Source organism: Colletotrichum higginsianum, chromosome 12 (genome assembly GCF_001672515.1).
Source record: "Colletotrichum higginsianum IMI 349063 chromosome 12, whole genome shotgun sequence".
Classification (NCBI taxonomy): domain Eukaryota; kingdom Fungi; phylum Ascomycota; class Sordariomycetes; order Glomerellales; family Glomerellaceae; genus Colletotrichum; species Colletotrichum higginsianum.
The window spans coordinates 136,191-162,858 of NC_030964.1; the positions used below are offsets into that span (position 1 = coordinate 136,191).

At 50.5% G+C, this 26,668-nt stretch overlaps 8 protein-coding genes across 8 annotated transcripts; 5 read left to right on the forward strand and 3 right to left on the reverse strand.

Moving 5' to 3' along the window:
- Positions 1–681: 681 nt before the first annotated feature.
- On the forward strand, positions 682–3,700 carry CH63R_14548 (Sentrin sumo-specific; the record flags this gene model as incomplete). The annotated part of the gene is made up of 3 exons (XM_018309522.1): positions 682–1,074; positions 1,207–2,718; positions 2,789–3,700. 3 exons carry the CDS (start codon positions 682–684, stop codon positions 3,698–3,700), a joined length of 2,817 nt encoding a protein of 938 aa, XP_018150494.1.
- Positions 3,701–4,422: 722 nt separating this feature from the next.
- Positions 4,423–7,119, reverse strand: CH63R_14549 (uncharacterized protein; the record flags this gene model as incomplete). Its single annotated transcript, XM_018309523.1, has 6 exons — positions 4,423–4,813; positions 4,877–5,158; positions 5,252–5,591; positions 5,726–6,129; positions 6,574–6,937; positions 6,987–7,119. 6 exons carry the CDS (start codon positions 7,117–7,119, stop codon positions 4,423–4,425), a joined length of 1,914 nt encoding a protein of 637 aa, XP_018150495.1.
- A 686-nt stretch (positions 7,120–7,805) lies between these two features.
- Positions 7,806–8,588, forward strand: CH63R_14550 (uncharacterized protein; the record flags this gene model as incomplete). Its single annotated transcript, XM_018309524.1, has 1 exon — positions 7,806–8,588. One exon carries the CDS (start codon positions 7,806–7,808, stop codon positions 8,586–8,588), a length of 783 nt encoding a protein of 260 aa, XP_018150496.1.
- Positions 8,589–8,903: 315 nt separating this feature from the next.
- On the forward strand, positions 8,904–11,148 carry CH63R_14551 (uncharacterized protein; the record flags this gene model as incomplete). Its single annotated transcript, XM_018309525.1, has 4 exons — positions 8,904–9,115; positions 9,525–9,535; positions 9,910–10,235; positions 10,297–11,148. The coding sequence occupies 4 exons, from the start codon at positions 8,904–8,906 to the stop codon at positions 11,146–11,148; spliced, it is 1,401 nt and encodes a 466-aa protein (XP_018150497.1).
- A 438-nt stretch (positions 11,149–11,586) lies between these two features.
- CH63R_14552 (uncharacterized protein) lies at positions 11,587–14,064 on the reverse strand (the record flags this gene model as incomplete). The annotated part of the gene is made up of 5 exons (XM_018309526.1): positions 11,587–12,291; positions 12,460–12,659; positions 12,804–12,909; positions 13,351–13,832; positions 13,947–14,064. The coding sequence occupies 5 exons, from the start codon at positions 14,062–14,064 to the stop codon at positions 11,587–11,589; spliced, it is 1,611 nt and encodes a 536-aa protein (XP_018150498.1).
- Positions 14,065–14,705: 641 nt separating this feature from the next.
- On the forward strand, positions 14,706–15,290 carry CH63R_14553 (uncharacterized protein; the record flags this gene model as incomplete). The annotated part of the gene is made up of 1 exon (XM_018309527.1): positions 14,706–15,290. The coding sequence occupies one exon, from the start codon at positions 14,706–14,708 to the stop codon at positions 15,288–15,290; it is 585 nt and encodes a 194-aa protein (XP_018150499.1).
- A 268-nt stretch (positions 15,291–15,558) lies between these two features.
- Positions 15,559–16,425, forward strand: CH63R_14554 (uncharacterized protein; the record flags this gene model as incomplete). The annotated part of the gene is made up of 2 exons (XM_018309528.1): positions 15,559–15,954; positions 16,003–16,425. The coding sequence occupies 2 exons, from the start codon at positions 15,559–15,561 to the stop codon at positions 16,423–16,425; spliced, it is 819 nt and encodes a 272-aa protein (XP_018150500.1).
- Positions 16,426–17,282: 857 nt separating this feature from the next.
- Positions 17,283–17,612, reverse strand: CH63R_14555 (uncharacterized protein; the record flags this gene model as incomplete). Its single annotated transcript, XM_018309529.1, has 1 exon — positions 17,283–17,612. One exon carries the CDS (start codon positions 17,610–17,612, stop codon positions 17,283–17,285), a length of 330 nt encoding a protein of 109 aa, XP_018150501.1.
- Between the last annotated feature and the right edge of the window lie 9,056 nt (positions 17,613–26,668).

Genomic DNA, 26,668 nt, shown 5'->3' on the forward strand with positions numbered 1-26,668 from the left:
TATTATATAAATGTATTTTATTTTTCTAGAACTTAGTAAAGTATTTTAAGTATTATAGTTAAATTAAGTTTTTAACTAAGAAGCTTCTAATAATATCTCTATTTCTAATTTTTAAATTTCTATTTATTATTTATATTGCACTTATTAAATAGTATAAATTACAGCTTACAGCTAGCCTAAGTATTACTTAATTATTGTAATTCTTAAAAAATTCTTCTACTATTAGACTATACTATTAATAAAGAAGTAGAGACTCTACTATAGAACCTACTTTATTCTAATAATTAGGCCTATATTACTTAGTAAAAGTTATTATATAAATTAAAGTACTTCTCCTTTATAATAGTATTATTAGCTAGGTAATAAAACCTTATCTACTTTAATATTTTAAGAGTAAGACTCTTAATAGGCTTCTCTATACAGCCTTAAGTAGTAAGTATGCATTTTTGCACACAGACGTTTTTCGCCAACGCTTTAGCGCATTGTAGCGCTGTGTGAGAACAACAGGTGGGGACAGCAGTTTATGTGGAGTACTAAGCTTTAAATCAACTGCACTTCACAGTGCGTCGCAGCGCATTCGGAATTCATCCCATCACAAGCACCACCACCAGGTTCACCACCACCAGCCCATCTTAACAACCCTTCATTTTCCTGCCAACTTAACAAACAAGGCAAGAAGACATGAGGTCTTCTTGCCTCTTAATAGGTACACACACACAAGACATCCCCTCCCCTCAATATCCTGTCGCGTCTCCTATCTTTTCAACACACACTGCCGATGTCGTCCAAGAGCTGCGCACAGCACACCACCCGCACACACACACACAACCCATCGATCGTTTCGACGTACTCCCAACTGGACCGCGCCATTTCATGCCAATGGCAACCACGCCAGTCTCAAATAACAACAGAATTGCATCCCCTAGGACCCCTTTGCGCCAGGCACCCCGCGTGCAGACACATCTCGCCACTGTAGACGCCGTAGCCGACACAGGCGCAGCGGACGAGGCAACAGGCATCGTTCACACATGGCCACCGCTGAGAAGCAATGTCGGGTTGACTCAATCAGCGTTTGTAAGACACTCTACTCCATCCTCTGTTCCTCTCCCTCCACCTTTCTCCTCTCTACTCCTCTCCTTCCCTCCCCTCGTTTGGCATCACTAAACCCTAGACAAACGGAGGGAGACACTGACAAACACTGCATAGGTACAGGATCTCCTCTGCTCTACTGTCGAACACCAGCCCAGCGCGACCGACCCGACGCTGCGACAGTTCGTCACCAAGACTACCGCCCAGTACCCGCAGGGCCAGGACACTTATGCATATCTTAGCATGGTGCATGAGATGCCCAAGATTCGACAGGTACATGCCATCTCCAAGGACTTGGTTCGAAACATGAACCCCATTGAGCTCCGCGCCGCCCGCAACAAGATCAAGACAGAGAAGCGACGGAACATCATCCTCGGACACTTGCATCAGCACTGGCAGGATGCCGGCTGTCACTACGCCGCAGAATTCAACTGTCCGAAAATTCCACAAAACGTACTCGAGTGCCTCAAGAAAATCACCGACCTGGCCATGAGGACAGACACGCCGCTTGCCTCGTTATGGGCTCCCGAAGGCCCGCTACGCCGGGCTGTCAACAACCATGATCCTCCCAAGCTGACCAGAAGCGTTGCCGAAAACGCCCTCGCTTTGGCCCAGGCCGCCCTGAACCAAGAACTCGCACGCTCTCCTTCTCCCTCAGAGCCACGCTCCCTCTCCCCTTCTCCTTCCCCCTCCGGTCACCCGCCGCCCCAAGACGGTAACAAACCCGGCGCGTCAATAGACTTGCAGGTCCTCTTGAACAAAACCACTAGAAAGGAAGAACGAGAGCCGTCAACAGGAGCGCAATCTTTGCCTGCGGCCGAAACACCGCGAGGCCAGGGATACCAAGCCACCAAAATCCGTCGTCAATCTGAACCCTCAGGAAGCATCCACTCTCGTTTCGCTTCACCTTCTCCATTGTCGGAGGGTTCCATGGCCAGTCCCGAAATGCCTCGGTTCAACAACAGTTTGTTTCGCTTTCCCACCAGCGGCAGCGGCAGCAACGGTGAGGATCACGACAAGCACGACGACGAACACGACGACGACGAACACGACAAGGAATTCGACGAGGAAGATGCCGATGGCTCCATGGCAATATCTGTTTTTGATGCTGACCTTTCGATCGAGAACGCAATAATCGATGTTGACTATTCAATCAAGAATACTGCCCCCCTTGATCGAAGTAATGGTGGGGATGACATCGAAACGCTCCTCTCCAGAGCCAAGTACACCGCCGAGAGGGTCATCAACGCGCTCATCTCCTCATCCTGGGTGCCGGACGATGTCATCTGGTTCGTCACCCAGACATTTCGCTACATCTCATCCCAGCCGCCGGCGCTGACGGAGCGGAATGTCTTCGTCATGGACACCTACTGGCTGAGGTTGTACAACGAGGCACTCCCCAAAGTCATGCCCCCCAGCGCCCTCACAGAAGCCGGCGCAGTGCTCTTGGTGCCCTTGCACCACGGCAATCACTGGACCGCGGCCACCATCGAAGTGACCTCAAAGAGCGTTTTCTTTCACCACTACGACTCCATTTTCAGTTTACCAAGGTTCAAGGCCGTACAAGATACCATTACTCCGTGGCTATCTCGGCTATGTCCTGGCAGGAACATCTTTGTGGAGTCCAAGGTTAGTGTGCCTTTTGCAGCCCCCCTCCGACGTTGTTACGGCTCGCTAACGCCCTCTTTCACTGTGACAGGTGGCCCCGCAACAAGACGACAATGTCAGCTGCGGCGTTTTCGTCACATGCTTCATCCAGAGCTTCCTTCGCGGCGAACACCTCCCACAGTCGATGAATGGGGGGGAAGAACGTCGCCGACTGCTACACGACCTACGCAATGCCCAAGTATCCGCAACCATGCCTGTCTATCTGCGGTTTATCATTCAAGCGATCAAGAAAAACGATAGCCCTGCACCTGAAGCAGCGACAACCCAAGGTCCCGCCGTGGGCTCTCCCCTCCCCCTCGCAGGGTCCAAGCGAAAGCCCGAAACAGGTTCAGACAACGAGCCTGGAACGAAGCGCAACGAAATGCATAGCCGCACCACGACGCATACCATCAACGGTGTGTCTTCAGCACCAGAGGGCTGTATCTCCACATGGGTCACATCCAACGGCCCCGGGGAGCTCCGGCAGAGGATGATCAAGGCACGAAATGACTTGCAGGTAGCACGCGTCACAAGAGACGACGTTTGTCGACGCCTCAACGAGGCACGGGCTCTCGAGGCTCTTCGTGACAAGAGGGCCGCACTACTGCGAAGCATGGCCCCAAGGCTGCCCGATGACACAGCCATAGAGCAAGCCGGTTCTATATCACCTGAGGCAAAGGAGCTAGAGGACGCAGAGAGGGCCAGTTTCGAGCAACACGTCAGGCATCTACAACAAGCCAACGAAATGGCAGTTTTGTCATATCTGTCGCCAGAGCACACGGGGAGAACTGCAGCGCTCCGCGAGGAACTAGAAGAGGCTGAGAAGAATGCACACGCAGTTGTACGGGGTCTAGTAGATGAGCTGAGGAAGATCGAAGCCGAGCGTAGGAAAAAGCGTGAGGAACTTGCCGAGTTGAGAAGAGCTATTGACGCGGCGTCCAACGACTTAGAGGAGGCAGACTAACCTTTCTCCTCTTTTTACTTTAACAAGTGATAGCGCAACAATAAAGATTAGCAAAATAGCATTCTAGCCTTCAATATGTATGATCAAGCTGCATCTATGGGGATACCCTCTACTTTGCTAGTGTGTGATTTGGGCGCTGAATGCCGAAAGCTGCAGCTTTCAGCTTTCAGGCCCATTTTCCCAGGCTTTCAGGCCTGCATGGAGGCCAGCTGTTGCAGCTCCAATATTGTCGCACGTGATGGTTGTAAGCCACACACGTGACACCAAGAGAGTGGGTCCTTGGCACAGCCTCGCTCGGGAAATGTCGGAAACATCAATTGGATGGATCTAAACACCCAACGGTGGGTTTTTTGTATGTGATGATCGCCGATGACTCAGCCCGTCAGCGAGTTGGGGACGGGCCCACAGAGGTCAAGCCATGATCATGACTCGGGTGAGCATTGGGCCGCGGGCGTCAGTCGGGTTTGGCACTAATAGTGCACTGTAACCGTCCCCAATCGGCGGGCAAATTCCGCCCAAAGCGCCAATGCTTCCTAAAAATCGAGACTCGATGGTTCGCTTTCCACACACTCACAGCGCAGCTCTGGCCTCAGTCGTCCGTTCCAACGACAAGTTTATTCAATTCGAGATGACAGTAGCATGTCATTTGTATCCATTCCAGCCCCTTGCATGAAACCGTCGTCTACATATTGCGCTGCCTGACTAACTAACCGACACTCTTCTCACACCGTTTCATCCAAGTCGAACATGACAAGCTGTGCCGCCGCCTCAATCTCAACCACATATCGCCATGCGAGTCGCATCGATTCGAGTGACTCTCTGACATGATCCTCCAAAGCCATGGCGTTATCAATGCCGGTTGTGTCATCGCCGCCGTCAACCCCATTGCCGCCGTCACACCCATCGCCGTTGCCAGCGTAGTCGTCATGAGTGAGATCTTGAGCCGGCGCCTCAACCACCGAAGGAGCCTCTGCTATCGCCCCCTCTGTGAGGATAGTAGTTGGCGGTGGCGGCGGTCTGTGACTCCCCTGGAACCGTCTCCGCAGCGACGACGGGCGAGGTAATGGCGGTGCTGCCACCGAGACCAAGGTGGACGGAGCAGCGCCCACGGTGCTGGGGACTCAGGATGATGAGGCAATGCTAGACGGTGACGGAGGCCACAACGACGACGACGACGGAAAGACGGATCGTTCAGCAGACGGCAGGACGGACGAAGGAGCCTTGGCCGAAGCGTGGCTAGGCGCGGGGCTGGGAGGGAACATGACCCAGGAAGGCTCGAGGTCCGGGACTGCGGCCTTGGGCATGGGGGCCCACAGCTCCGGACCCAGAACGGGAATGGCGTCTTCCACTGGGACGGACGAGTGCGAGACCACCGCGGCCGGCATCTGACCCCGATTCTCTCCGACCGAGCCGCTTGCGGGGTCGCTGAGCAGGCCCGAGGGCGGTCCTGGAGGGCATCTGGGACGAGCGTGAGCTACATGGACGAAAAAAAGCAAGAGACATCAACATTAGTGCACCGCTTTTGAACATTGAGACTTGGACTTTACGTACCGTGTCGGTGTCGAGGAGGGTTGACTCACGCCTGGGTCGGAAGGAGAACGGAGGGCTTCAAGACTGGATACCAGACGATCCAATTCCGCCGCATCCGGACCTCTCTTGTGGTGCGTCGGCGTTTGCGGCGGCCGTCTCCATTTGGCCGTGGCCGTGGCCGTGGAGGTGGACATGGACATGGACATGGACGAGGTGGAGGTGCCCCTACGAGGCCGGCTCTGCGCGACTGGAGTCGTCGGCATCGTTGGTGTTGTTGGCGTCGCTGGCGTGGGACGGTTGGGAGTAGCCACCGCCGTGGATGGGTGATACGGAGTTGGAGAGGGGGCGATAAGACCCGGGTCTGTGGAGGTGAGAAGACTCAAGGTTAGCGATGGCGCGCGTTGATGCCGATTCCGCGGGAGACGGGAGACGCGCGGGGTGAAGGAAGCGAACGAAGCAATCAAAAACAAATGGATATGGCGGCCATGAACTCACCGCGGGCCACCTTCTCCCACCAGTCAAGCTTGCCCATGTCCTGGCGAAGCCAGCGCTCGATTGTGTCGACATGGCCGAAGCATCTTGCGACGAGCTCCTGGTTGAAACGGAACCTGTCGGCGACGCTCTTGTCCTCGAGCACGATGCCGTTTGCGACGACCCAGCGCCTGGCATAGTGCTTCACCAGCCGGTCGAAGTGCGGTCTGACGACACTGGCGAAGTCGTCTCCATGGACCATGTTGCAGGCGATTTGGACGCAAGGCATGAAGCGCGCTTCAAAGTTTGGGTGGTTGACGTGCGGCGGGAGGCACTGGTTTGCCACGATGGCACGGAGGATCTCGGCGCGAACGCGGACGCACCAGGACACGCCGGAGCGCGGGCCGGCTTGTCGGTAGTAATCGATGCTGACGCCGCATACGGTCTGTAGGACACAAACATTAGCAAGAGGCTATTCACAGTCTGTGGGGGGTTGGGGTTTGGGTTTGGGCTTGGGGAATGGGGAATGGGGAATGGAGAATTGGGGGGAATGGGAATGGGTCAAACCTGGTATGAGTTGTTGGGACACATATCGTTTCTGTGTGCCTCGGGAGCCTTGAACACAACTGAAGCAGAGATTCGGAATGCGCTCAAGCCGGTTATGAACGAAGAGAGATGCAGTATTGGAAAACCCTGACGACAGAAAGAGTGCGATAATGGAAGAAGGAAGGAAGTACACTGCAGGATTGATTGACTGGATATACGATTGTGGCAGGAACAAGTGTTGGATATGATGTGCTCTTTCCTTCTCTTCTCTCTCACTCACTCACTCACTCACTCACTCCTTCACTCAACTCATGTCACAAACGAACCTGTGGAGAAGAGGGAGCCAGTTGGGATGCAGAGACGAACGGACGAAGCAAGGGATGTTGAAGATGACGCGCCACCTAGGCAGGCAGGCAGGCAGGTAGGCGCCATATTCGATCTCGAACATGTTCACCGTTGACCGCTCGTGTTTGACGTCTCTGACTATGGGAGAGTCTGCAGTATCAACACCATCAGCTGGATGGAGACACATCAGCCCAGCCCAGCCCAGCCCAGAGGCTCGCTCACTCACGCACGCATTCCCACCGCCCAAGATAATCGAGACATGAACGCGAGGCCCAAGCGGACGGATAGCCACTGGAATCACGCATGAACCTACTGCCGCCGCCGCCGCCGCTCCTACTGCTGCTCCTGTGGCATCATGTTCGCCCCACAGCCTTCCCATTCACCCCAGACATACCCACCTCAGGTGGGCGCTGTCTCCAGTAGGGAGGTGTGAGTGAGGTCGGGGGTGGGTTAGGTGTCTTAACAGCCCGGTACAGTTCATAGGGCCTGCGAACTGGTGAGCTCGTTTGAGACCGCGCGGCATGCATGTTGGAGAGCCTCCACATAAAAGAAGCTTCAAATGACGACGATATGCTCAGCTCTAGGCCTCCACTTCTTCCATCCACACGAGGCTCCAGAGATGTATTAAGATAAGCGAACGGTCGAACTGAGCTCCATCCTTCATCCTCCCCCCACCTCTCAATCGATCCATTGACGCAGGAGCAGCAGTCAGACTAATACCAGACAAAAGACGAGCTTAGCATTGAAACAAAACCTCTTGTCCTGCCTAACATCTCTCAGATTTAACAATTCATTCCCTATCATCATCATCATTTATCTAATATGTACTTTCTTACTGTCCATTATTGGCTGGTCATTTTCCAACTATTACAGTGTCTGAAACGTGTGTGTAGCTGGCTTTCTCTATTACCAGAGTAAATCAGTACCCAGCTCAGCTCACTCATTAGACCTTCTTCATCATCCGTAAGAGCCTCGCTGGCAGATCTCAATCGCCAGGGGCACAGGCATGTATGTCCGTCCGTGGGTTTTCATCCAGAATCCATGGCAGCGGAGCAGAAAGCAGAACCCCAGCCACCACCATACACACAGCAATGAGGGCCCGAGACAGGAGGAAGAGGCGGGCTGCTGGGCTTGCTTCCTTCTCCTTCTTTCCGCCGCCCGGGCAGTGTTAGCCGTCGTCTGGACAGTCGCATGCCGCGCCCTGGTGAAGCCCATGTGCAAGGTAACGAAATTCGCCTTCCCCTTCTTGGCCGTCTTGGGCCTCTGCGCCCTCATCGCAGCGTGGGCCATCAACATGTCCCTTGGTGGCCTACACGCCCTCCACGTCTGGGCCTGCGACAACATCCTTCCCAGCAGCGGACTCTTCTTCAGCGACTGGTGCTCTAGCACCGCCACCAACAACATCAACCCAGCTCCCCATCCTCCTCCTCCTCCTCCTCCTCCTCCTCCTCCTCCTCCTCCTCCTCCTCCTCCTCGCGGTCGTGGTCGTCCTCTTCCAGCAGGCACAATGACGCGAATCCCGTCCTCCTCTGCCTGGAACCAACTGACACCCGCAGAGTCGTCCCTACTCCAGAAGCCAGACCGCCATTTCTGTGTTTTCGACTTTGGCGACCTGCTTGGAGGCATGGCCGACGAGCAGCAGACGTACATGATGGACCGACAGCGGGAGGCATTTGCCGCCATGCGCAAGGCCAGTTCTATTGTAGGGCAGCTGCAGGAGACTGGACGCAGACAGGCGCGCATTGTAGAGCGCGCCCAGGATAAGATAATAGGTCTAGTAGCTGTAGTGGATGACGCTGCTGCCCTATTGCCTACGCATTATCTTCCTCATCCTCCTCCTCATCCTCCTTCTCCTCCTACGCCCCCTCCGCTACTGGCCTGGTTCAGCCCTAGTTGGCTTTGGAGTCTGTTTGCTGAGACGGACCCTACTTTACCACCGCCGCCACCACCACCAACACCACCGCCAGTGTCTCTCAGTCTCGAGGGGCCCATCTAGGAGATTTTTCGCATCCTAGAAAGGGAGGTAACGAGTCAAAAACAGTTCGTCAAGGACGTCAAGGCTCTGAGCAAAGACATGGGGGAAGTGAGAGCATCTCAGACAAGACCCACAGACTCAGAGAGGCCCGTCACAGAAGCAGACCCACCACACCTTGGTGGCAGCGCAAGGGGGCGGGAGCCAGTCAGGGAACGAGGGGCACAGGTACAAGTACTGCTAGCGAGATGCAGTCATGGAAGGACCAGGCCAGGGTCATCCGCAACGAGATCATCAAGTGGAGGCGGCGCAAGGCCAAGGCCAACCTGGTGTGCAAAGATGCTGACCGAGGGGGCTAGCAAGGCGGCCAAGCTTCTGAAGGCCATCCAGGATGAGGAAGTCCATCTCGCCGAGATAGCACAGGGCGCTGCCGACCTTGTGGCTGAGGTCTCGAGCCAGAGGAAGGCAGGTCAGGCGACCGACGACGTGTTGCGGCGCTGGAGCAAGACGGCGAGAGACCTGGCCGTCAACTATTTGCACAGTTTCCACATGTATTATCCAAAGTGTTAGGCTAGATTTCGATATCCGTAGGCCGGCCTGGGGCATGGGGCTGGAACTGGGACTGCTGCTGCTGCTGCTGTTGCTGCAATTACGTTTTTATTTTACTTGCGAGTCTCGTGCATGCCCAACTTTGTAATTGGCTGTGACTTGTGTTATGTTGCGCCATGCATGCTGATTGAATGGCGTCCGTCTTGTCCTGTGGCGCAAAATGTCAAAACCCACTCGTCGCACACGGGGTGGCGGCGGATTATTGATTCTGCGACGAAAAATGGAGCCCCGCTTAGTAAGACGCATCCAGAATCTCTGGGTGCGTCTCTTGTAAGCCACCCGCTTGTACCTACCAGGTCTCATAGAAGCCACCCACTTACCTGCTACAGAAGACACACCTAGAATCACTAGGTGCATCTCATGTAAGCCACCGACTTGTACCTACTAGGTCTCATAGAAGCCACCCACTTGCCTACTTAGTAAGACTCACCCAGAATCACTGGGTGCGTCTTATGTAACCCACTCATCTACCTCCCCCCCCCCCTGCGACCCCGCCGAAGCTCCCTGTCGGTTAGAGCTCCCCTCTCCCCCACTCCCACTCCCACTCCCACCGTCTGTCGTCATCACCATCACCATCGCCATCGCCGTCGCCGCCCTGCTTCTCGCGGCGTCGTCCACATGTGCCCAACCAACAACGAGAAGATTAGAAGAACGCAAAAACAAGTTTCATCACGCTTACAAACTCATCCTTGTCTCCAGAATGCTGACCGTTGCAACGCGTGACACATGACAACAGCGCGTCTGCCACTCCGACGTCGAACACCTCCGCATCGCCGGCACGCACATCTCCTTCGCACCCGGCTGCAAACGCCGCATGTGGCAGCACATCATCCGCTTCCAACTCTCTCCCACAAACGCCGTCTTCAAGCAATAGGACCGGATCGCCCGCGAACTATACCTCATCCGCCCGGATGGCTCGTCCTGGGGCGCCAGCTGGGACATCGTCGTCCACCGCAAGATCCAGACCGCCTTAGTGCACTGTACCTCGAACGCGACGCACCTAGGCCTCGTGCGCGAGACGGACGGGGAGCGAGTGTAGGAGGAATGGACACAGGGCTTCTTGTGCGTCGAGTGGGACGGCAGCTGCTTCGACCCAGGCCACGCCCGCTCCTTGCTGGAACAGGCGGCAGACGCCGAGGACGCAGAGGGCAGACAGCGTCGCCGCTACAAAGGTGAGATCGCCGCACTGGGCGCCCAGTTGCGAGAGCTGGGCCATGTTCCCGTTGTCCCGCCGCGTCGGCCCGGGGAGGAGGAGGACATGATCGATCATGGAGCCAGGGGCCGCCATCGACCCGTCCCTGCCATCGCCATCGCCCAACCCGCCAACGGTCCTGCTGGGCGCGGCCATGACATGGCCCAGAACGAGAACCAGCAGGGGCAAGACGAGATTGTGCCCGGCGATTCCGCCTCGAGACTGGTAGGCAACAACGGTGGACTGGCCTTGCCGTCTGTACCCCGTGGTCTACCCTTCGTTCCGGGGGCAGCTTCGGCCCCAGCCGCGGCCCGTGCTGCGGCTGGAAACGTGGCGGCGGGTTTTTGTCTGGCTTTCGACGGCCGCCGAAACAACGACGGCCTCCCCGCAGACGTTGCTCCGGCTGTCCGGGACGCCGTCATCGCCCGGTTCTGGGCCGACAAGTCTCTCGCCGAGCTCGAGGGCTTGCTCTGGGAGGGATGGGATCGGTTTTTCGAATTCCGCCTTCACATGCTCGAGGCGCTCTTCCCGCTGGTGTTTGGCAGAGGGCGCAGCAGACGGCCCGACCGACATCGCGTCATGGCCATCAGAGAGGCTCGTGAGAAGCTGCTGGAGGAGATCTTCGTCCTTGAAGACATGATCGACGATCGTCGGCGGCCCCCTGGCGCCGTTCCTGTGCCGTACCCCGGCCAAGGAATGCTGTGCAAGTATTTTCTCGGCGGTAATGGTCTGTCTCCGGCGACGGAGGCGAGGGTTTTGGGGGCACACAGACTTCATCTTTGACTTGTGTCACTTGGGACATGTCTTCCCGAAAGCATGGGCGTGTTGACGTGTGGGCGGGCTGAGAGGGAGGTGTTGGTCTTGGAATGATTGCTCTTAATGATGGACACGATGAATCAAGATGTTAACGATGAATGATGAGAAATGATGATTAGGATACATGTAGAAACTAAGCAAAAACAACTAATCAACAATGAATCTGGACCGAGCGAGATGGACATCTTAATATTGTGTCACCACCCCACGAATCGAGTTTCTAGCATATCCCACACATCCCGTCCGTCAAAAGAGCCTTTTTTCTTTTTTCTTCTTTTTCTTCCCTGATAATCATGCAGGTCCTCCTCCATCTTTATCTAACTCGACCATTTCATCCCCCAACCATCTCACTACCCGACCCGCGGCCAAGCAAGTCACCGAGACAGGCCTTCAAGATTTCCACAGCTACATTTTGTCGCCGGGCCTGGGCCCCCTCCGTCTTTCACTGCGCCAAGCCAAGAACGTTGTCAGGTCGTCCTGCGAGAAGGCGTTCGGCCCAGAGGAACGCTCGCCGCCGCCGCCAACAGGCTGCGCCTCATCACGGGGCCCCTGGGGTCTGAGTCTGGCCGGGCCGTCTCGATGACCCTCGGCGGGTGATACATATCCATCTTGGTCCCGCTTCTGCTGCTCGTCTCCCAAACCGTCGTCACCCATCGTGAACGTAAGCTCTCGGCTCGGTCGATGAAGGGCCCCGGTGGTAGGCGCGTACTGCGGACGAGGACAGTTGACGTGAAGCCCCTGAATTCCTCTCTCCAACGTCCTCTGGGCCTCGGCCTGGGCCTGGTAATCGACTGGCACAGGGTACGAGACGTGTCCCTGTGAGAGAAGGCCGTTCGGGTCAGCCCGGTCACCACCGGCTTGCCACAAGTATTCAGAATCGAGGCGGTTTTCGGGCAGGACGGTCGTCGATGTTGCCGTGGGCAGCAAGGTCGTCGATGTTGCCTTGGAGTTGCTCTCATGCTCGATCTCGTCCTCGATGTTATGCTCGCTCTTGTCCTCAATGCCATGCTCTTTCGGTGTAGACCCGGATTGCGAGGGTGGCTTCGGAGGTGATTTCGGGGCAGATGATCCGGCTTCCACGGCCTTCTTCCGCTTCTTGTATAGATGGGTCTAGTCAGCTAAGAAAGAAAACATTAGAGACGAGGGAAAGATGGCGAAATGAAGAGAGAGAGAGAGAATACGAACTGACTTTTTGCAGAAGGGAAGGGCCTTCCATTCTGGACGGTATATCACTACTGCTAGGGAATGACGATTGTCTTATTTTTCGGGCTATGCAACTTCTTGGTCTTCGCCCTCAATAGCATCTGGAATCTTGTAATCTGGCTGCAGCAACTTGGCATGGGCGAGATTATTGGGAGTGATGAGGTTTCTGTGAGGATGCGGAGGGTTGTCCGCATAGTTGAGCCTCTGGATTAAGCGGGTATGCTGCTCCCAGAGGGCGATGCTACTGAGTTTTTTGACCTTTTTGCTTATGGTTGCTGGATTAGGGGTGGAAGCAGATGAAGAGTAGGTTAGTTGCTACGCTTTTGGGAGATGCAGCGAGGGGAATGTGGATGGACGGGGAGAGGGACTGGAAGAGGGACGGAGAGACGGACGCGCGGAGAAAAAAGTAAGTTACTTACGCCCTTGGAAGATGGCGCGTTCGACGGTCAACTTACCGCGGGCAACAGCATGGTAGACCATGGTTGTGTGTGCGTCGGGGCGTGCCAAGTGAAAGTGACAAGAAACCTGGATTATGAAGGCATATGTGAGATGCCGAAGGTCCATCCACACACACACACACACTTCAACGTACACCCCCCCCCCCCCTCTTCTCACTTGCTCGCCAAGGTAGGGGCTGTGAGCATCAAGATGTCTTGTGCTTTGGCGGCCACAACGGCACAGAGTGTCATGTCAGTCAACGACACATCTTCTCTGTGGCCTTTCTTTCTATCTCTCTCTATCTCTCTGTCTCTCTCTGTCTCCCCTTTTCCAACACGTTAAAAACAAAAGAATACAAAAGGAAAGAAAAGAAACAACAATAGCAAAGAAACAATAAACAATAAACACAAAGAAATAGTCCCAGCAGTCGTCTTGCCATCTCAAACATAATGAATCAAGCCTCTCTCTCCTTCCACCTGCTTCCGTCCCTCATTACTCTTCATTCCACCGACACATCCGGCTCAGTACTGCCGTCCGATCGACCCCCAGTCCCGTCAACACAGACATGAAGACCTGGTCGTACGTAGTGCGCAGCTTGCTGTCAATCAGAACGTTGGCGATCTGCGCCCAAACCTCGCTGGCTTGGGGTGGCATGGGGGGCAGGGGCGGAAGCTGGGGCGACCATGACGATGCCCAAGAGGCCTCGCCGTCATCATGGCTGCCTAACCACCCCTTGGCATCTCTCTTCTTCTTCTCCTTCGTCTGGTCCTGGTTTTGGTTCTCGTCTCTCTCTCCATGCAGCAAGCCGGCTGAGGTACTAATGTCGTCCAGGGGGCCGCCGTTTACGTAGTAATTTCCCTCCACCCGGTCCCGCAGCGCCAACCAGACATCTGCAACCCCTGGGTTCCAAGCTGCGTCCAGGCCCAAGATCTCGTATAGCTTTAGGACCTGCGTCGCCGTGCTGAAGGACAGGTAGTCCCGGTATACGTCACAGATGTGGGCAATGGTGTCTGTGGGAGACCCAGGGGGTTAGGGGTTAAACAGGCTGTCGGACTTCCCGCGGCGACTTGTCCGTGCGCTCTCGGCTCTGTGTGGTATGGGGATGGGAGGTGATTCAGACTTACTCTGGTGATCGGGATTGCTGATGATGGGCACCGGCAAGTGTGGGCTGCGCAGTCGCGCAAGCCAGAACGCAGCGGCCGCAACACCGCACGCCAGAGCCGTCATGATGAGGTTTCTCATGCTGTCTGTCGTCGCCTTCTTTCTTGATGGCATCATGTCCTTCCCTGCGGATGGACTGACTGACTGACTGACTCTCTGTGCGGGTTGGCTACACGCACGACAAGGGCGTTGATGGCGAGTGAGATGAGGGGGTGGGAGGGGGTCGGACGAATGAGTGACTTGCTAAGAGGAAACACATTCATCAACCATGAGGCGGCGGGTAGAGGGGGGAGGAGAGAGAGAGAGAGAGAGGAGGGGGCCTCTTCCCCGGTTGCCCAGTGTCATGTCATATTTCTTCCCTAACCCCCCTCCCATGGCTGTTTCGGCTTCGTGTGATTGGAATCTTCTCGTCGCTTGGTGCAGGGGCAGGCAGGCAATGTAGATGGAGTATATATGTATCTACACTTTCGAACCACAACATCTCTAATCGATGGATTTCATCGCTGTGTTGAGATGCTGTGACAACTTTGTTGAATTACACTACATCATCGTCATCGTCATCGTCATGGCTTCCAATAACAACAATAAAAACAACAACAACAACCAAACCAACTCCCACTGGCACAGTGAAAGTGCACAAAGAAGTAGCCAGCTTCATCGCCCGAAAGCCTCAACCGACGCCCTCCGAATTCGAGGTATTAAACGATTTTTGGCAGTCGAAAATGGGTGACAAAGGCAGAGCCGCCGCCGCCGCTGGACCGGGAAGGGCCGGCGCCGTGGGATCCCGCTCCGATACCGGAGGATTCCACCCCGGCGCCGGCGACGGCGACGCCGTATCTCGGCTCACGACCTCCGGCTTCTCCGAATTGGGCAGCAATGCCCGCTGGTCGACTTTGGACCCTGCAGTAAATGAGAGGTTGATGAAGGCGATGCAGGATACCAAATCCCAGTGGCAAGGGTTCCCTGCTCAGCAACAGCAAGAGCAGGAGTTCCGTCAGGCTTTCAACTTCCATCAGTCTGATCGCCATAGACAGGAACAGAATACTGCAAAGGCCCCTCAGGTTGGATATCCCTCGCTTTTCCCGCCCTCCAACCCTCAAGGACAGCAGCAAACATCGGCGACATTGTTGACCCGTCAAGGCGGCGGCAATCAAGCAAACAGCGCTGCATCTACTCCTATCAACGCAAGGGTTAAGGAGTTGCTGGCTGCTCAACGGGAGCATCTCCTAGCTGCAGTAGAGATTGACCACCAACTGCGCGAAATCTGGCTGAAGCAGCAGGCTAGTGGTAACAAGGATGGAGTGTAGAGGGCAAATTAGGCATGTGTCATACGGGTTTTGCATTGGTTGTGTTTGTCTACATCTGTCCTTCTGTTTTGTTTGTTTGCTGAAATCTTGGATGTTTGGCCTGGGATACGTAGGGAAAAAGACTAGGATTTGAACACGTACCCATCAATTGAATTTGCTTTGCCAGAAAACAGGGTTTTTAGACCTCCCCCCTCCTCCCGTATATTCCTGTGGAGATCAAAATCATCACAAGCTACAACGCGTCCCAGTTGACCGACACCACCCTCTCATGTTTGGCAGATCCAGGTCGTCCTCGTCCTCGGCTTCGGCTTCGGCTTCGAGCGGGCGCGAGGGACCCCCTCCTGACTACCACGCCATCCGATTCACGATATCATTGCCTTGTAGCAGCATCAAGAACAGCGCAGACAAGTCATCCGAACAACGGGACCAAGACAGAGAAGAAAGGAGAGGGCGACAACAACAACAACAACAACGACGACGACAACGACAACAACGACGAAACAACAGCCAAAGCCTGAACCTTTGCTTCCACGGCGACTGGGTCCCCACGAGAGGCACCCTCGAACTGCACTTCGACTCCGAGGGCATCCAGACGTCTCTCGCAGGCCAGGACCCGCCAGTACACGAGGAAGACGCTCGAGTGCTGACGCTCGAGTGCAACCGAGTCACGTTCCCGACTGCCGATTCATCCTCCTCCCGACTACACACATAGGTCTTCATTAGCGTGGGCCTCTACTTTGCCGCCATTACCTTGATCAACGTCGCCGTCGAGACGTACATATACTACAACCGGTCGGCGTTGCGGTCGCGGTCGATGGAGCCGAGATGGAGGAACATGCCGCTCTTAACGGAGCTGGGCCGCGTTGCGCTCCTATACGGCAATGCAGCACCATCGCTTGTCGACCTGGCTGAATCTGCTGCCCCATTGTTGCTCTCTGATATAAGGGAGAACATACTGCCGCTATGCCGTCACGCTGCTGCTCTCAAGCACATCATTGAGGCTGTATGCGGCGAGTACAACGCCATTCTGACCGACGCCGTTGGGTCCCTTGCCGCCCTGCAGATCCAGGCGTCTTCATGGATCGTGGCCGGCGCCATAGATGGGATGCGAGTGAAGGGGCTGCTCTCCTGCTGACAAGCAATCGACCGGGAAGACCATGACGACGAAGACCATGATGATGACCACGACGGAGATGAATATGATACGGTCGCCGTGTATTCCTGCGTTGCAGAGCTGCTCCGACGGTGGGGCGATACGGACAGCGCCGGATTACTGTCCCCAGCTGTGGAACAAGCGCGCAGTATCGAGATCCAACTGCGCGACATGAGGGCGCGGCAGGACTGGATTGTGCACCCGTTTGATGAGTTCCTCCGATCTGCTGCTTCTTCTTCAAGCGCTGTGGCGAGGATTAACCCCCAAAAGATGTCAGCCCTGGTATCTGCTATAAGAAATGAGACGGACCCTAAGTTTGACAGGCTGCTGGGGAGAATCGTGCTGTGGCAGGAGGCGATGGAATTAGCTGGGGCGGAGCAAACTTTGCTTGAGGCGCAACTCTCGGCGTTGGCCGGCGCCGAGTGGGTCACATGGCCGGGCGGGCATGCTGTACTGTGGAGACTTCCGGCCATGGACCGGATGGTGGCTGATTTGGAGGGAACGATCGAGGCGTTAGGGGGGGAAGGGGGCGGGGGGCTCACTAGAGGGGGCACCTGAGGCCCACTAGCGCCTCAACGAAAGGACTCGTGCTGTGCTGGGTCCTGCGCTGCACTGTCGAGGTACCTGGCACCTAGGATATGGCTTACATAAGACGACCCAGGATCTCTGGGTGCGTCTTACTAAGCAGACATTGAAGATGGAGGTCGAATCCATCAACACACCACGTCTGGGTGCTGACGAAGCATCGCAATTGCTGAAAGTGGTGCGATAAAAAGGGACGTAATGTGACCTTTGGCATCTTGCTCGTGACGATACTAATACTTCAAGTCATCCTCCAGTTAGGCAAAGAGCCACTCAATAGGGGTTTTGCCTCCAAGTTGCTCACTTCGATGAACAGCGAGGAGATTGAGGCTATCGCGAACGATGATGCCCTCATAGTTGCTGCCTTCGGAGTGAAGGCCCGTGAGAATTTGGTGTGGTCGAATACTGCTGTTCCATGCGTTGACGATAGCCTCAATTGACGGCAGCGACGCGACGGTGACGATGAGACTAATGGGCCTGTGTGTACGTACGCAAGGGTCAGCAGTGGACGCGAAATCTGAATAATGGGTGGGCTCGCCAGCGAAAGCCCGGGACCGGAGTCTGTGGAGGATGGATCCACGCCACATTTGGAGGCAGATTGATTAGCAGGAGTTGGAGGCAGGGTACCTTCGCCCTTTTTCACCCCCGTCAGGATAGGTGATGAAAAAAGGCACATTCACTGGATTGCGAAACAAGAGAGTCTGCTGCAGTGATAGGAGAAGAGATACCGGCATGTGTGCGGGCGCATGAGTTGCCTCGGGACTGGGAGCGGCCGGTGTCGGAGTAAATTCTGTGGGTCCCGCGCCGGGCCGGGTGTCTCGGACCTTCGAGGTTCACGGGGCTCGGACGGCTCGGCTTGTACCAGAGTGACCTGTTCTAAACGAGGGTGAGCAGGTGAAATTGGGGTTTCTGGTCACTTGCTTCAGTTATCACTCGGATGTCCAACACACACAAATACGTAAGTAGTGCAACAAGCCCGGACAGACTCGGGAGGGTCATGGGACAGGTAAGGTACAGGATCATGTCACTAGTTAATGCAGGTCCGAAGTACTACGTAAGCTCCTGCAACTGATCCATTGCAACTGCCCAGTAGTAAAGCTACAGGTGACTTACTATTCTTAAGACCTAAGATTGCCTCTTCTAGTTATTTAATAGCTTAGTGCAGTCTATAAGATGCATTACTAGGTTATGCAACTATACTGCAGTAGTTTAATGTACTATACTAGGCATTACAATAAGCGCCTATAGGAGTATCCCTGGCGTTCTATCCTCGAGCGAGAGGAGGCAGGGGCGTTACTAAGAAATTGCTGTCTTTAATGATTTTAAAGGATTCAACCTTGGTTAGCAGTTGAGAATTGCCAAAAGGGCGAGAGACACTGCATGCTACGGAGATTGGCATCCAGTTGGACTGCTAGTTAAGAAACGAACGGCCCTGTCTTACTAAGAGTCTCTGACAGGAGACACTATAGCTTAAGCCAATAGAATTTACCTGTAAAGGCAATTCACGTCTTAACGATAGCCTGGATGTTCGGCCTACCTACCCCTAGCATAGTGTGCTACTAACGATGAAAGTCTTGTATGTATAAGTGAAGTACACTATCTAGTACATGTACACTCTGCAGCTTCGCTAGTAGAAATGACCTGACCATCACACCCTTAAGGCAGCCTCCTTCTTAGGGGCTTAGCTGATGCAACATCGCACCAGACCTAGGATATGGCTTGCAGGAATGCTTTTCATTGAGACCCTGAGGGCCGGCTTCTGCCGGCAGCTCGAAATCTCTGCCAGAGTATAGCAATTCGGGAACCGCTGTAAACAATCGCGGAGCTTGTCATGACACTGCTATCTACCAACGGACGGGATCAGTATTCCGCTCTGAGCTCTCTAAAGATGAGAAGAAAGGTCGCCAACAAGATTGTCCTATTGGGATTCTTTCATGCTATAGGCAGGATTCCGACCTTCGAACCTAGATGTTCGTACGTTGGAGTCTAGAAAGACGAACGGCTAGACTTCGCCCAGGCGTACCTAGTAACCACTGAGTAGCTTCCTAAGTCAACAAAATCGCTGAAAGTGGAAAACTTTCGTCTCAGCTATACTGAACATTCTAGTGTGCCTAGTTTGCCTTATACAAAGTGGTGCTAATGTTAAGTACGTTGCATATACGAGACGAAAGGTACCAGGAAGTCCGAGCACAGCTCGGCGTGCAGGTAGAACATTCCAAGATAATCGGCACCTCCCGCCATTAGTCCTGCCCCATCCTAACAGCTTGAACATATCATGCGTCCCAGGTAGTGTCCCTGACGGATCGTGCAGTTGATCCTGCAAAATCAAGGGGCCACCTTCAGGAAAGAGAGCAGATGACCTCTCCTACCTACCTAGGAGCCCAGGCTTTACGCTAGCTGAAAGGTTGGCCAGGCTTGATGGAGGGTCATTCTCAGCTGGACAGGCCTCACTCAGTGCAACTACAAATCTGAGAGTTCGCGTCGACGGCTGGATTCCTATCTCAGTCCGACAACTATGATTCACGGCGCCAGGAGCGGTTCTAGCGGGTGAGATTGATGACTCTAGCCTTCTTCAAAGTTGTGACGTGGCTTGCGGGCTTGGAGCTGAAGGTAACTGTATTAATAGCCATGAACAGCCCGGCAATCGCGCTGTAATAACTATTTCGAAAGGGGAAGAACGCCGCCAGCGCATCAGGGGCATCTCTGAGATACAGAGTGAAGAGGACGCGCCATCAAGGGTCTGTGCATGTCAGAGGCGTTGCCATGGAGTAGTGAGACTACTAGTGATAGGTTTGGTTTCTGCTGCGGATGTAGAAGCTCCAAGCTCCTCCATATTTTAGTGAAGCCATAGTTTGTTCTAACTGTTTTGTATTTAATGACTAGGCCTTTTGCTTGGAAGACAACCTACATAAATTACTCTTCCCCCTATAATTACAGCAGCCCACTAATTCCAAACTCTACTTATATTTAACTAAGTTAATTCCTATTTTGCTAATATAGTTCGACTTTACTCTAGAAGAATATATAATATAAAGTCTTATGCAAAGTTCTACTAAGAAGATAAGCTTAGATAGATAGAGTGCAAAGAAAAGAAATATTAATGCAAGTGTAAGAAGCAGCGTAAGCAACAGCAAATATTACTACTATTAGAATAATACAATCACATAACCGTACGACACCTACAAATCCAGAGTATAGTGCACAGACTGGATTGTGCAGCACTCACTTATACATAGGGGAATTATTACTTGGCTCAGCCCGAATGACTTAAGGCCGGACGAGACAGTATATCTGTCTCGTACGACCCTAATCTTGTAGTTAGGAAGGACAGTTATAGATATTATTCTTTAGTTCACCCTACATTTTAAGTACCTACGTGCACGTATAAAGCCTATTCAACAACTACTTATATTAATAGCTCTAGTAATATTACTTAGGGAAGATGTTGGAGCTCTAATTGTACTTTAAGCTATATATTAGATACACTTGCAATATGTTGTTCAAGATATTGACTTGCAATAAGTAAATAGTCCTCCTAATACTTTTCCTAATATTGACAATTTGGGTCTCAATTCTATTAAGGCCTTTGAGACAGCTAATCTATACGACAATAGTACTTTAGGCGATCTTGCACACACGAGGGGGCCTTCTTAACTCGATGGCCGAGACTAATAATTTCACAGCGGAGCCACCAAACACACTACTACAGATGAAATCAAGTCTTTAGAATACTAATTGCATTGTGCCTATGTACTTCAGCAGCCTCCCACCGGGTTAACCTTACAGGAAGTCGCAGTTGCTTCTTCACTAAACAAGCAGCCTGCCCCTAGCTCCCAGCTCAGTCAGATCTTTGACCAGGCAACTCCGCCTAGCAAGTTGTATTCCAAGTGATGTGAACGCAGGTAAGTAAATTGAAAAATAGACACAGGACAATATTCTAGACTAGCAGGAATACATATAGAATAGAATGTGAGGAAAGGTAGATGATTATCGGCGAATTAACCTAAGAATTTGAATCCTAATGACTTGTCCAAGTCCTGCGTGAAAGGCAGCACGTTGGGTGGAAACAGGCTACAAGGACGATAACAAAATAGAAAGACAGCCCACTGGTGGTAAGCATACCCTTGACAGTTGTCCCCTCAGGAACACCACCACGCTGCCAGTCTCCACAAATCTGCTCAGGACACTGCAGACATAAAGACTGGTCCAGTTCAAGACAATACAGGTTTTTCATTCTATCAACCGCTATAGGCATCAACCTAACAGCCTCCCACATCCAGACAAGTACAATAATCAATTAGAATAGCATACAATAGCTACTATTAGGTGCCTCTAGCGATCCGTCGACCTTTCCAACTTGGATGGGCTTCCGGATCTCTTACTCTTATCTCTGTGCAGCCAGACCTAGGCTAAGTTCTACTTCCTCGTTTTCGCCCTCTGCCATCAAAGACCACAGCGGCTGTGTTGGAGTAGAGCGCCTCAGGCTCCTCTCTTAAGCAGGGGTCACTGGGATCAAGACTAGGACTAGATCCGAGACCCAAAGGGCGCAGGGGGCCTAGGGTCTCAACCTCCTTCTTTTTTTATGTTGCTGAGAAAGACCTATCACTTTTATTTCCGGAACGTGAGCCACCAAGTAGAACACAGCTGCGATGACTTACGGCGGCGGGCCAGCGTCACGTCCCTAATGGTGGGCTTAGGGACGGTGGTGCTGGCCTGGTGACGGTGGAGGGAAATGTCCTGAATGGAGTTAATTGTCTCTCTTTAGCGGAGGCCTCTGCAACGACTGTTTCGCAGAGGAAGTGGTCTTAAGGCTCTAGATTAAGCAGTAGATGGCATTTACTAGAAAGAGGAGAGACTGGTCGGCAGGGAAGGCAAGGCTCTGGGTGACGCGGTTGAAGTGGCGTTCCTTTCCTTACTGCTAGTGTCAGCAGCAGTTGGTTAGTCTTAGTATATGACACGGAGGACCCGGTTGAAGGCGGCGCAGGGGAGGAGATTTTGGATGAACTAAGGCCAGTCAGCCAGCAGGTGGTCGGCGGGGGCGCAGAGAAAACTTAGAACCGCCAATTAGGTTGAAGGTTTTTCCAGAGGTTGGTGATGTTGGCACGGTCGGGTCTTCGCGCGGGAGGAAGGATGCGGCCTGCAGCCCGGCTAAGAGGTGGGGCACTATATCTGGAGGATGGGGCCGGACTCGGTGCGGAGCCGGGGCCGTCACAGGCCCGGCGTCCGATATCCAGCCGGAACACGACGTGATCAACAAAGACGGTAAGAGTTTCGCGTTTGCATCGAAGAGGCGTTTGCTGCCGCCGTTGTCACCTAGCTCTTCTCCTATATGATTGGCACACACACCTCGCAGAGTACCAGTGCGACTAATCGCCTATTTTCTCAACTGCCCTCGTTCTTTGGCCTATGAGAATGGAGAGTTCCTGACGCGGTCCAACTGCATCAATACAGGCGAACGTTGCAAGCTAATGAACCCCTTATAAGATTTAATACGCATTTCACATGTCTCAGTGGTATATTCTTCTAGTTGATAGTTATGTACCTGTGTTTTCTGGCCCAAGGTTGACAGCAGAAACGAGAGCGTCAAGTAAAATACACCCCATGCTCTTGTCTCCTATAAGGAAGAGGGCGGCTGAGACATAAATGTATTACGACGAAGCAGCGCGTGTGTTTGTATCTGCAAACGTATTTAACCTAACAAGCCCCTTCCTATTGCAGCACACATTCTGCCACTCTTGCATACTTTTGATTTGGATATTTGACATCATTCAGTATCATGTAGCGTATTTTAACGACCGGACAGCTTTGTGCAGGATCAAGCCAACGTCACTGTTATTAGATGTCAACTGATTCTGGGTTTCCTAGGACTTGTACAAGATTACAGCACATGCTGGACAGGCGAATTCGATCATCCTATTGCTTGGTAGGTTCTAAAGGCAGGAAGTTTACCTAGTAGTGTCTAAAAGAATCCTGATTGAGTGTTCCATATTTCAGGCGCCACATACCCAACTCAAACTCGTCGTGAGCAAATAGCGCTGCTGGGTTGAAAATTGTTGGACTGCGCGTCTTTGTGTTGGCTGCAATGCTTTTCCTATGAGACAGAGTTCCGCGCACCAGACAGGACTTCAAGCATCGACCATGTGGTTGAAGTGGAATGAGAATCTTTTGCATCGTCTGATCGACAAGGTGTTGGAGGCCCGGTTGAGCAGTCAGCCATGCCCCCATGCAAACCTGACTCGAATTTGCCGAGGCGACGTAGCATGCCTTCAAAAGGGTCACATCAGCTGGAACTCCAATTGGCGACTGACTGGCTATAGGGACATGCCGTGATAGGTAGGTCTCATGAAGCCAAACTGGCTAGGGACTCTTGAGACACTGTTTCGGTAGATCGCCGCAATCCGCCTACCCAGTTCTGCTAGGTGCGGCAATCGCTTACTTATATCAACATCATCGATGACAGTTAAACCAGGGAAATCGGGTATAAGGGCATCGTCCGCTTCCCTTCTCTCTTTCATACCGATTAGTCTTTCTCTCTCCTGGTCGTTCTCTCTCTTGGTTGCTGTACCATGGCGCTGTCTAGCTAATGCAACAAGGCTAATGCCACATGCTGCCTGGATAGAGCTTTACTCCTTGTGGTTGACGCGGCTTGCTACAGAGGGTTAGACCAGACAGGTGGGGGGAGAAATTGGATGTTGCACCTTCATGATATAATAGCGTGTATCCTATCTGCGACGGACACGCCGACACGTATTGTCGATATTCATCCCGTTCGTAGGAGGCAAGTGTGGACGATTTTCGAGTCTGGCGGTAATACTTAACATCGATCGTTAGCTATACGATTTTCCACATTTAGAACTCCTGCATACCTAAAAGAATCCCATCATTAAGCGATACTTGTCTAAAATCAATCGCTATGTTAGCAAGCGTTTTATTGCATGAGTCGAAAGTGCGAGGTTTTTATTATTATCCTGTCTCTATTGTGAACTATGTAAGTGGCTAGGGTTTATGTCGTCACATTCGGTTTGTATTTGCGGCGCAGAAAAAAGGGGGTAGAATAACGACGGCATCAGCAACTTGTTTTCAACTTTAGACCTCCTAGACTGTACGTGCTTTACTTATAAATGCAATGTTTACTACTAATACTAAGCGCCCGGCAGCGCGAGCTAGAATTTCACGCAAAGCTAGGGAGAATGAAAACCTGCATATTTCTTTTGAGTATACGAGCCTGAAATCGGTTAACAGTGCGTTGAAATTGTATCTGTCTATGGGGCTTGGACGTACTAGCTAAAAAGACTTGGCTAGACGATCCGCATTGCTTCTAGCCTAGAGACATATGCAATCTGGATCCACTTCAGATGGCGGCCAGAGTTTGGACCCACGGTTATCCTGCCGACGGCCTAAAGCGACACTTATGACGAAGTCTGTAGCGGATATTAATGATTTCGCTAAAGATTTCCTAAATTATCTTAAGGATGAATTAGAATAGCTATAGGTATAATTCTAATACCTCACCTAAGAGCTTACCTTATAGTTAACTATTGTAGTAGTTGCCTATTATCTTTATTGTATACTCCCTTAAACTTAGAGTTATCTATATAAAGAAGGTAAGTTTATTCTTAACCTACTTAAATTAAAATTAATAATTAGTAGACTTATATTCTTAGGGTAAATAATTAAGAGTATTAGAATATTATTAGTTTAGCCTGTACAGTATTCTTCTTAGGAACTCCTTATAAAGGTACTACAATTACTAATAAGATAATAAAGTATACAAAAAAGTATTACAGTTAGATATCTAATAGTAGTATTTCTACTAATAGGTAGCTAAGGTTAGTACTTAATAAATAGTACTAGAGTCTTACTAGTTTATTAGTAATCTTATTAGTAAGAATGCAGTAATTAGTTATATACTTAAATTGTAGATAACTTATTATAGTTATAATAGAAGGATAATTTAAGAGTTACTTATAGTAGAGTAAATTATAAAGTTAATTACTAAAGAGCTATAGAAAGTAATTTGTCTATATAGAATAAATATCCTTATATTTTTAAGTCTTATTATTAGGACTAATATTTTAAAGTTAGTTCTTAATTTAGGACTGCAATTTAAAAGTTAGTCCCTAGTGTAAATTACTTATTACTTATTAGTCCTTTTTATCTTTATGTAATCTTCCCTAATTCTTCTATCTCTAAGGAGTTATTTGTATAATTCTTATTTCTTATTTATATAAATACTGTACTACTTGCACTCTACTTTACCTAATAGGGCTGTATTACTTATAACTTATTAAGTTGTAATATTAAGTCTCCTCTCTAAAGGTCTTATTCTTAAGACTATATAAGTAGGTAGTATCTCCTAAATTAGGGAGTTATTAAATTTACTTCTTAATTTTCCTATAATACTAATACTATATTAAGTTGTATTAAAAAATTAAAATTAAAACTAAAGTCTTAGAAAATAGAAATAAAGAATTATAAGTATTTTGTACTTCTTAAGTTTTTTAATACTTATTCTATTACTACTAATATACTTTATACTTATTATTTTTATATAAAAGTAGCCTATTATTTTAGTAAGGGTTCTTCTTACTATTATATATACATTAAAGTAAAGAAGCCTTGCAATAGTATTTTAGTAGTATTAATTTATAAGTACTTTTTATTTAGTGTATTTTTTCCTTATAAGTTAACTAGTTTATAGTTTAGAGGCTAAATACTTAGTAATAGGAGTAGGATAAGAAGGAGGAGAAAGCTAGTGAGAAGCTATTAAAGCTTTATAAGGAGCTTACTTACTTGTAGGTATTAATAGCAACTGCAGTTAGTTAATTGTCTAGGATTTAGAGGACTTAAAAGTTAATTTGTAATTATTAAGCTAAAATTTTTTATTAGAGTATATAGGAAGTTAATAAGTCTAATACTCTAGATTCTGCACTAGATGCCTATAAGTAGAGTATAGTTAAGGAGTTGCAATTTATATAAGTTCCTAATAATATAGACTAATTCTTATTTAGAATTAGTAATAATTTCTTAAATTTAGGGCTATTAGTAGAGGGTATATTTAAGAATTATAGTACTCCTAGAGTAGCTGTAGAGAGTACTAGAGGTTCCTAACTAGTTCCTATAAGTTGTCTTTATATTTGTAGCCTTTCTATTTTATAAAATACTTATTATAATTATTTTTATTCCTATAGTTAATAATTTATTTAACTTTATACTCTAATTTGTAGGTTTCTATAATAATGCAGTCTTCTGTATGTAATTTGTATAGTACTAATTCTAGTAGTATAATATAGAAGACTAAGTAGACTTTTATTATATTTAGGAGCTTTAGTTTAAAGTTAATATTTAAGATTTTTTAGATAATTTTAAAGGGTCCTAGTTTTTTGTAGTTAAGCTTATTATTTAGTTACTTTATTTTAATATTTTAGTATATAAAGTACGCACTATCTCCCTCTTTAAAGAATAGTCCTATTATTCTTAATAAGTCTAAATATTTCTTTATTTATATTCTAATAAATTCTAAGTTATTAGAGATATTTTTCTAGAGTTCTTATAGTTTATTATAATTTACTATAGCTTTTAGTACTTATAATTCTTATTAAAGTTATTTATATGCAGTAGGTTAGAATTTGTAGTTAAGGTA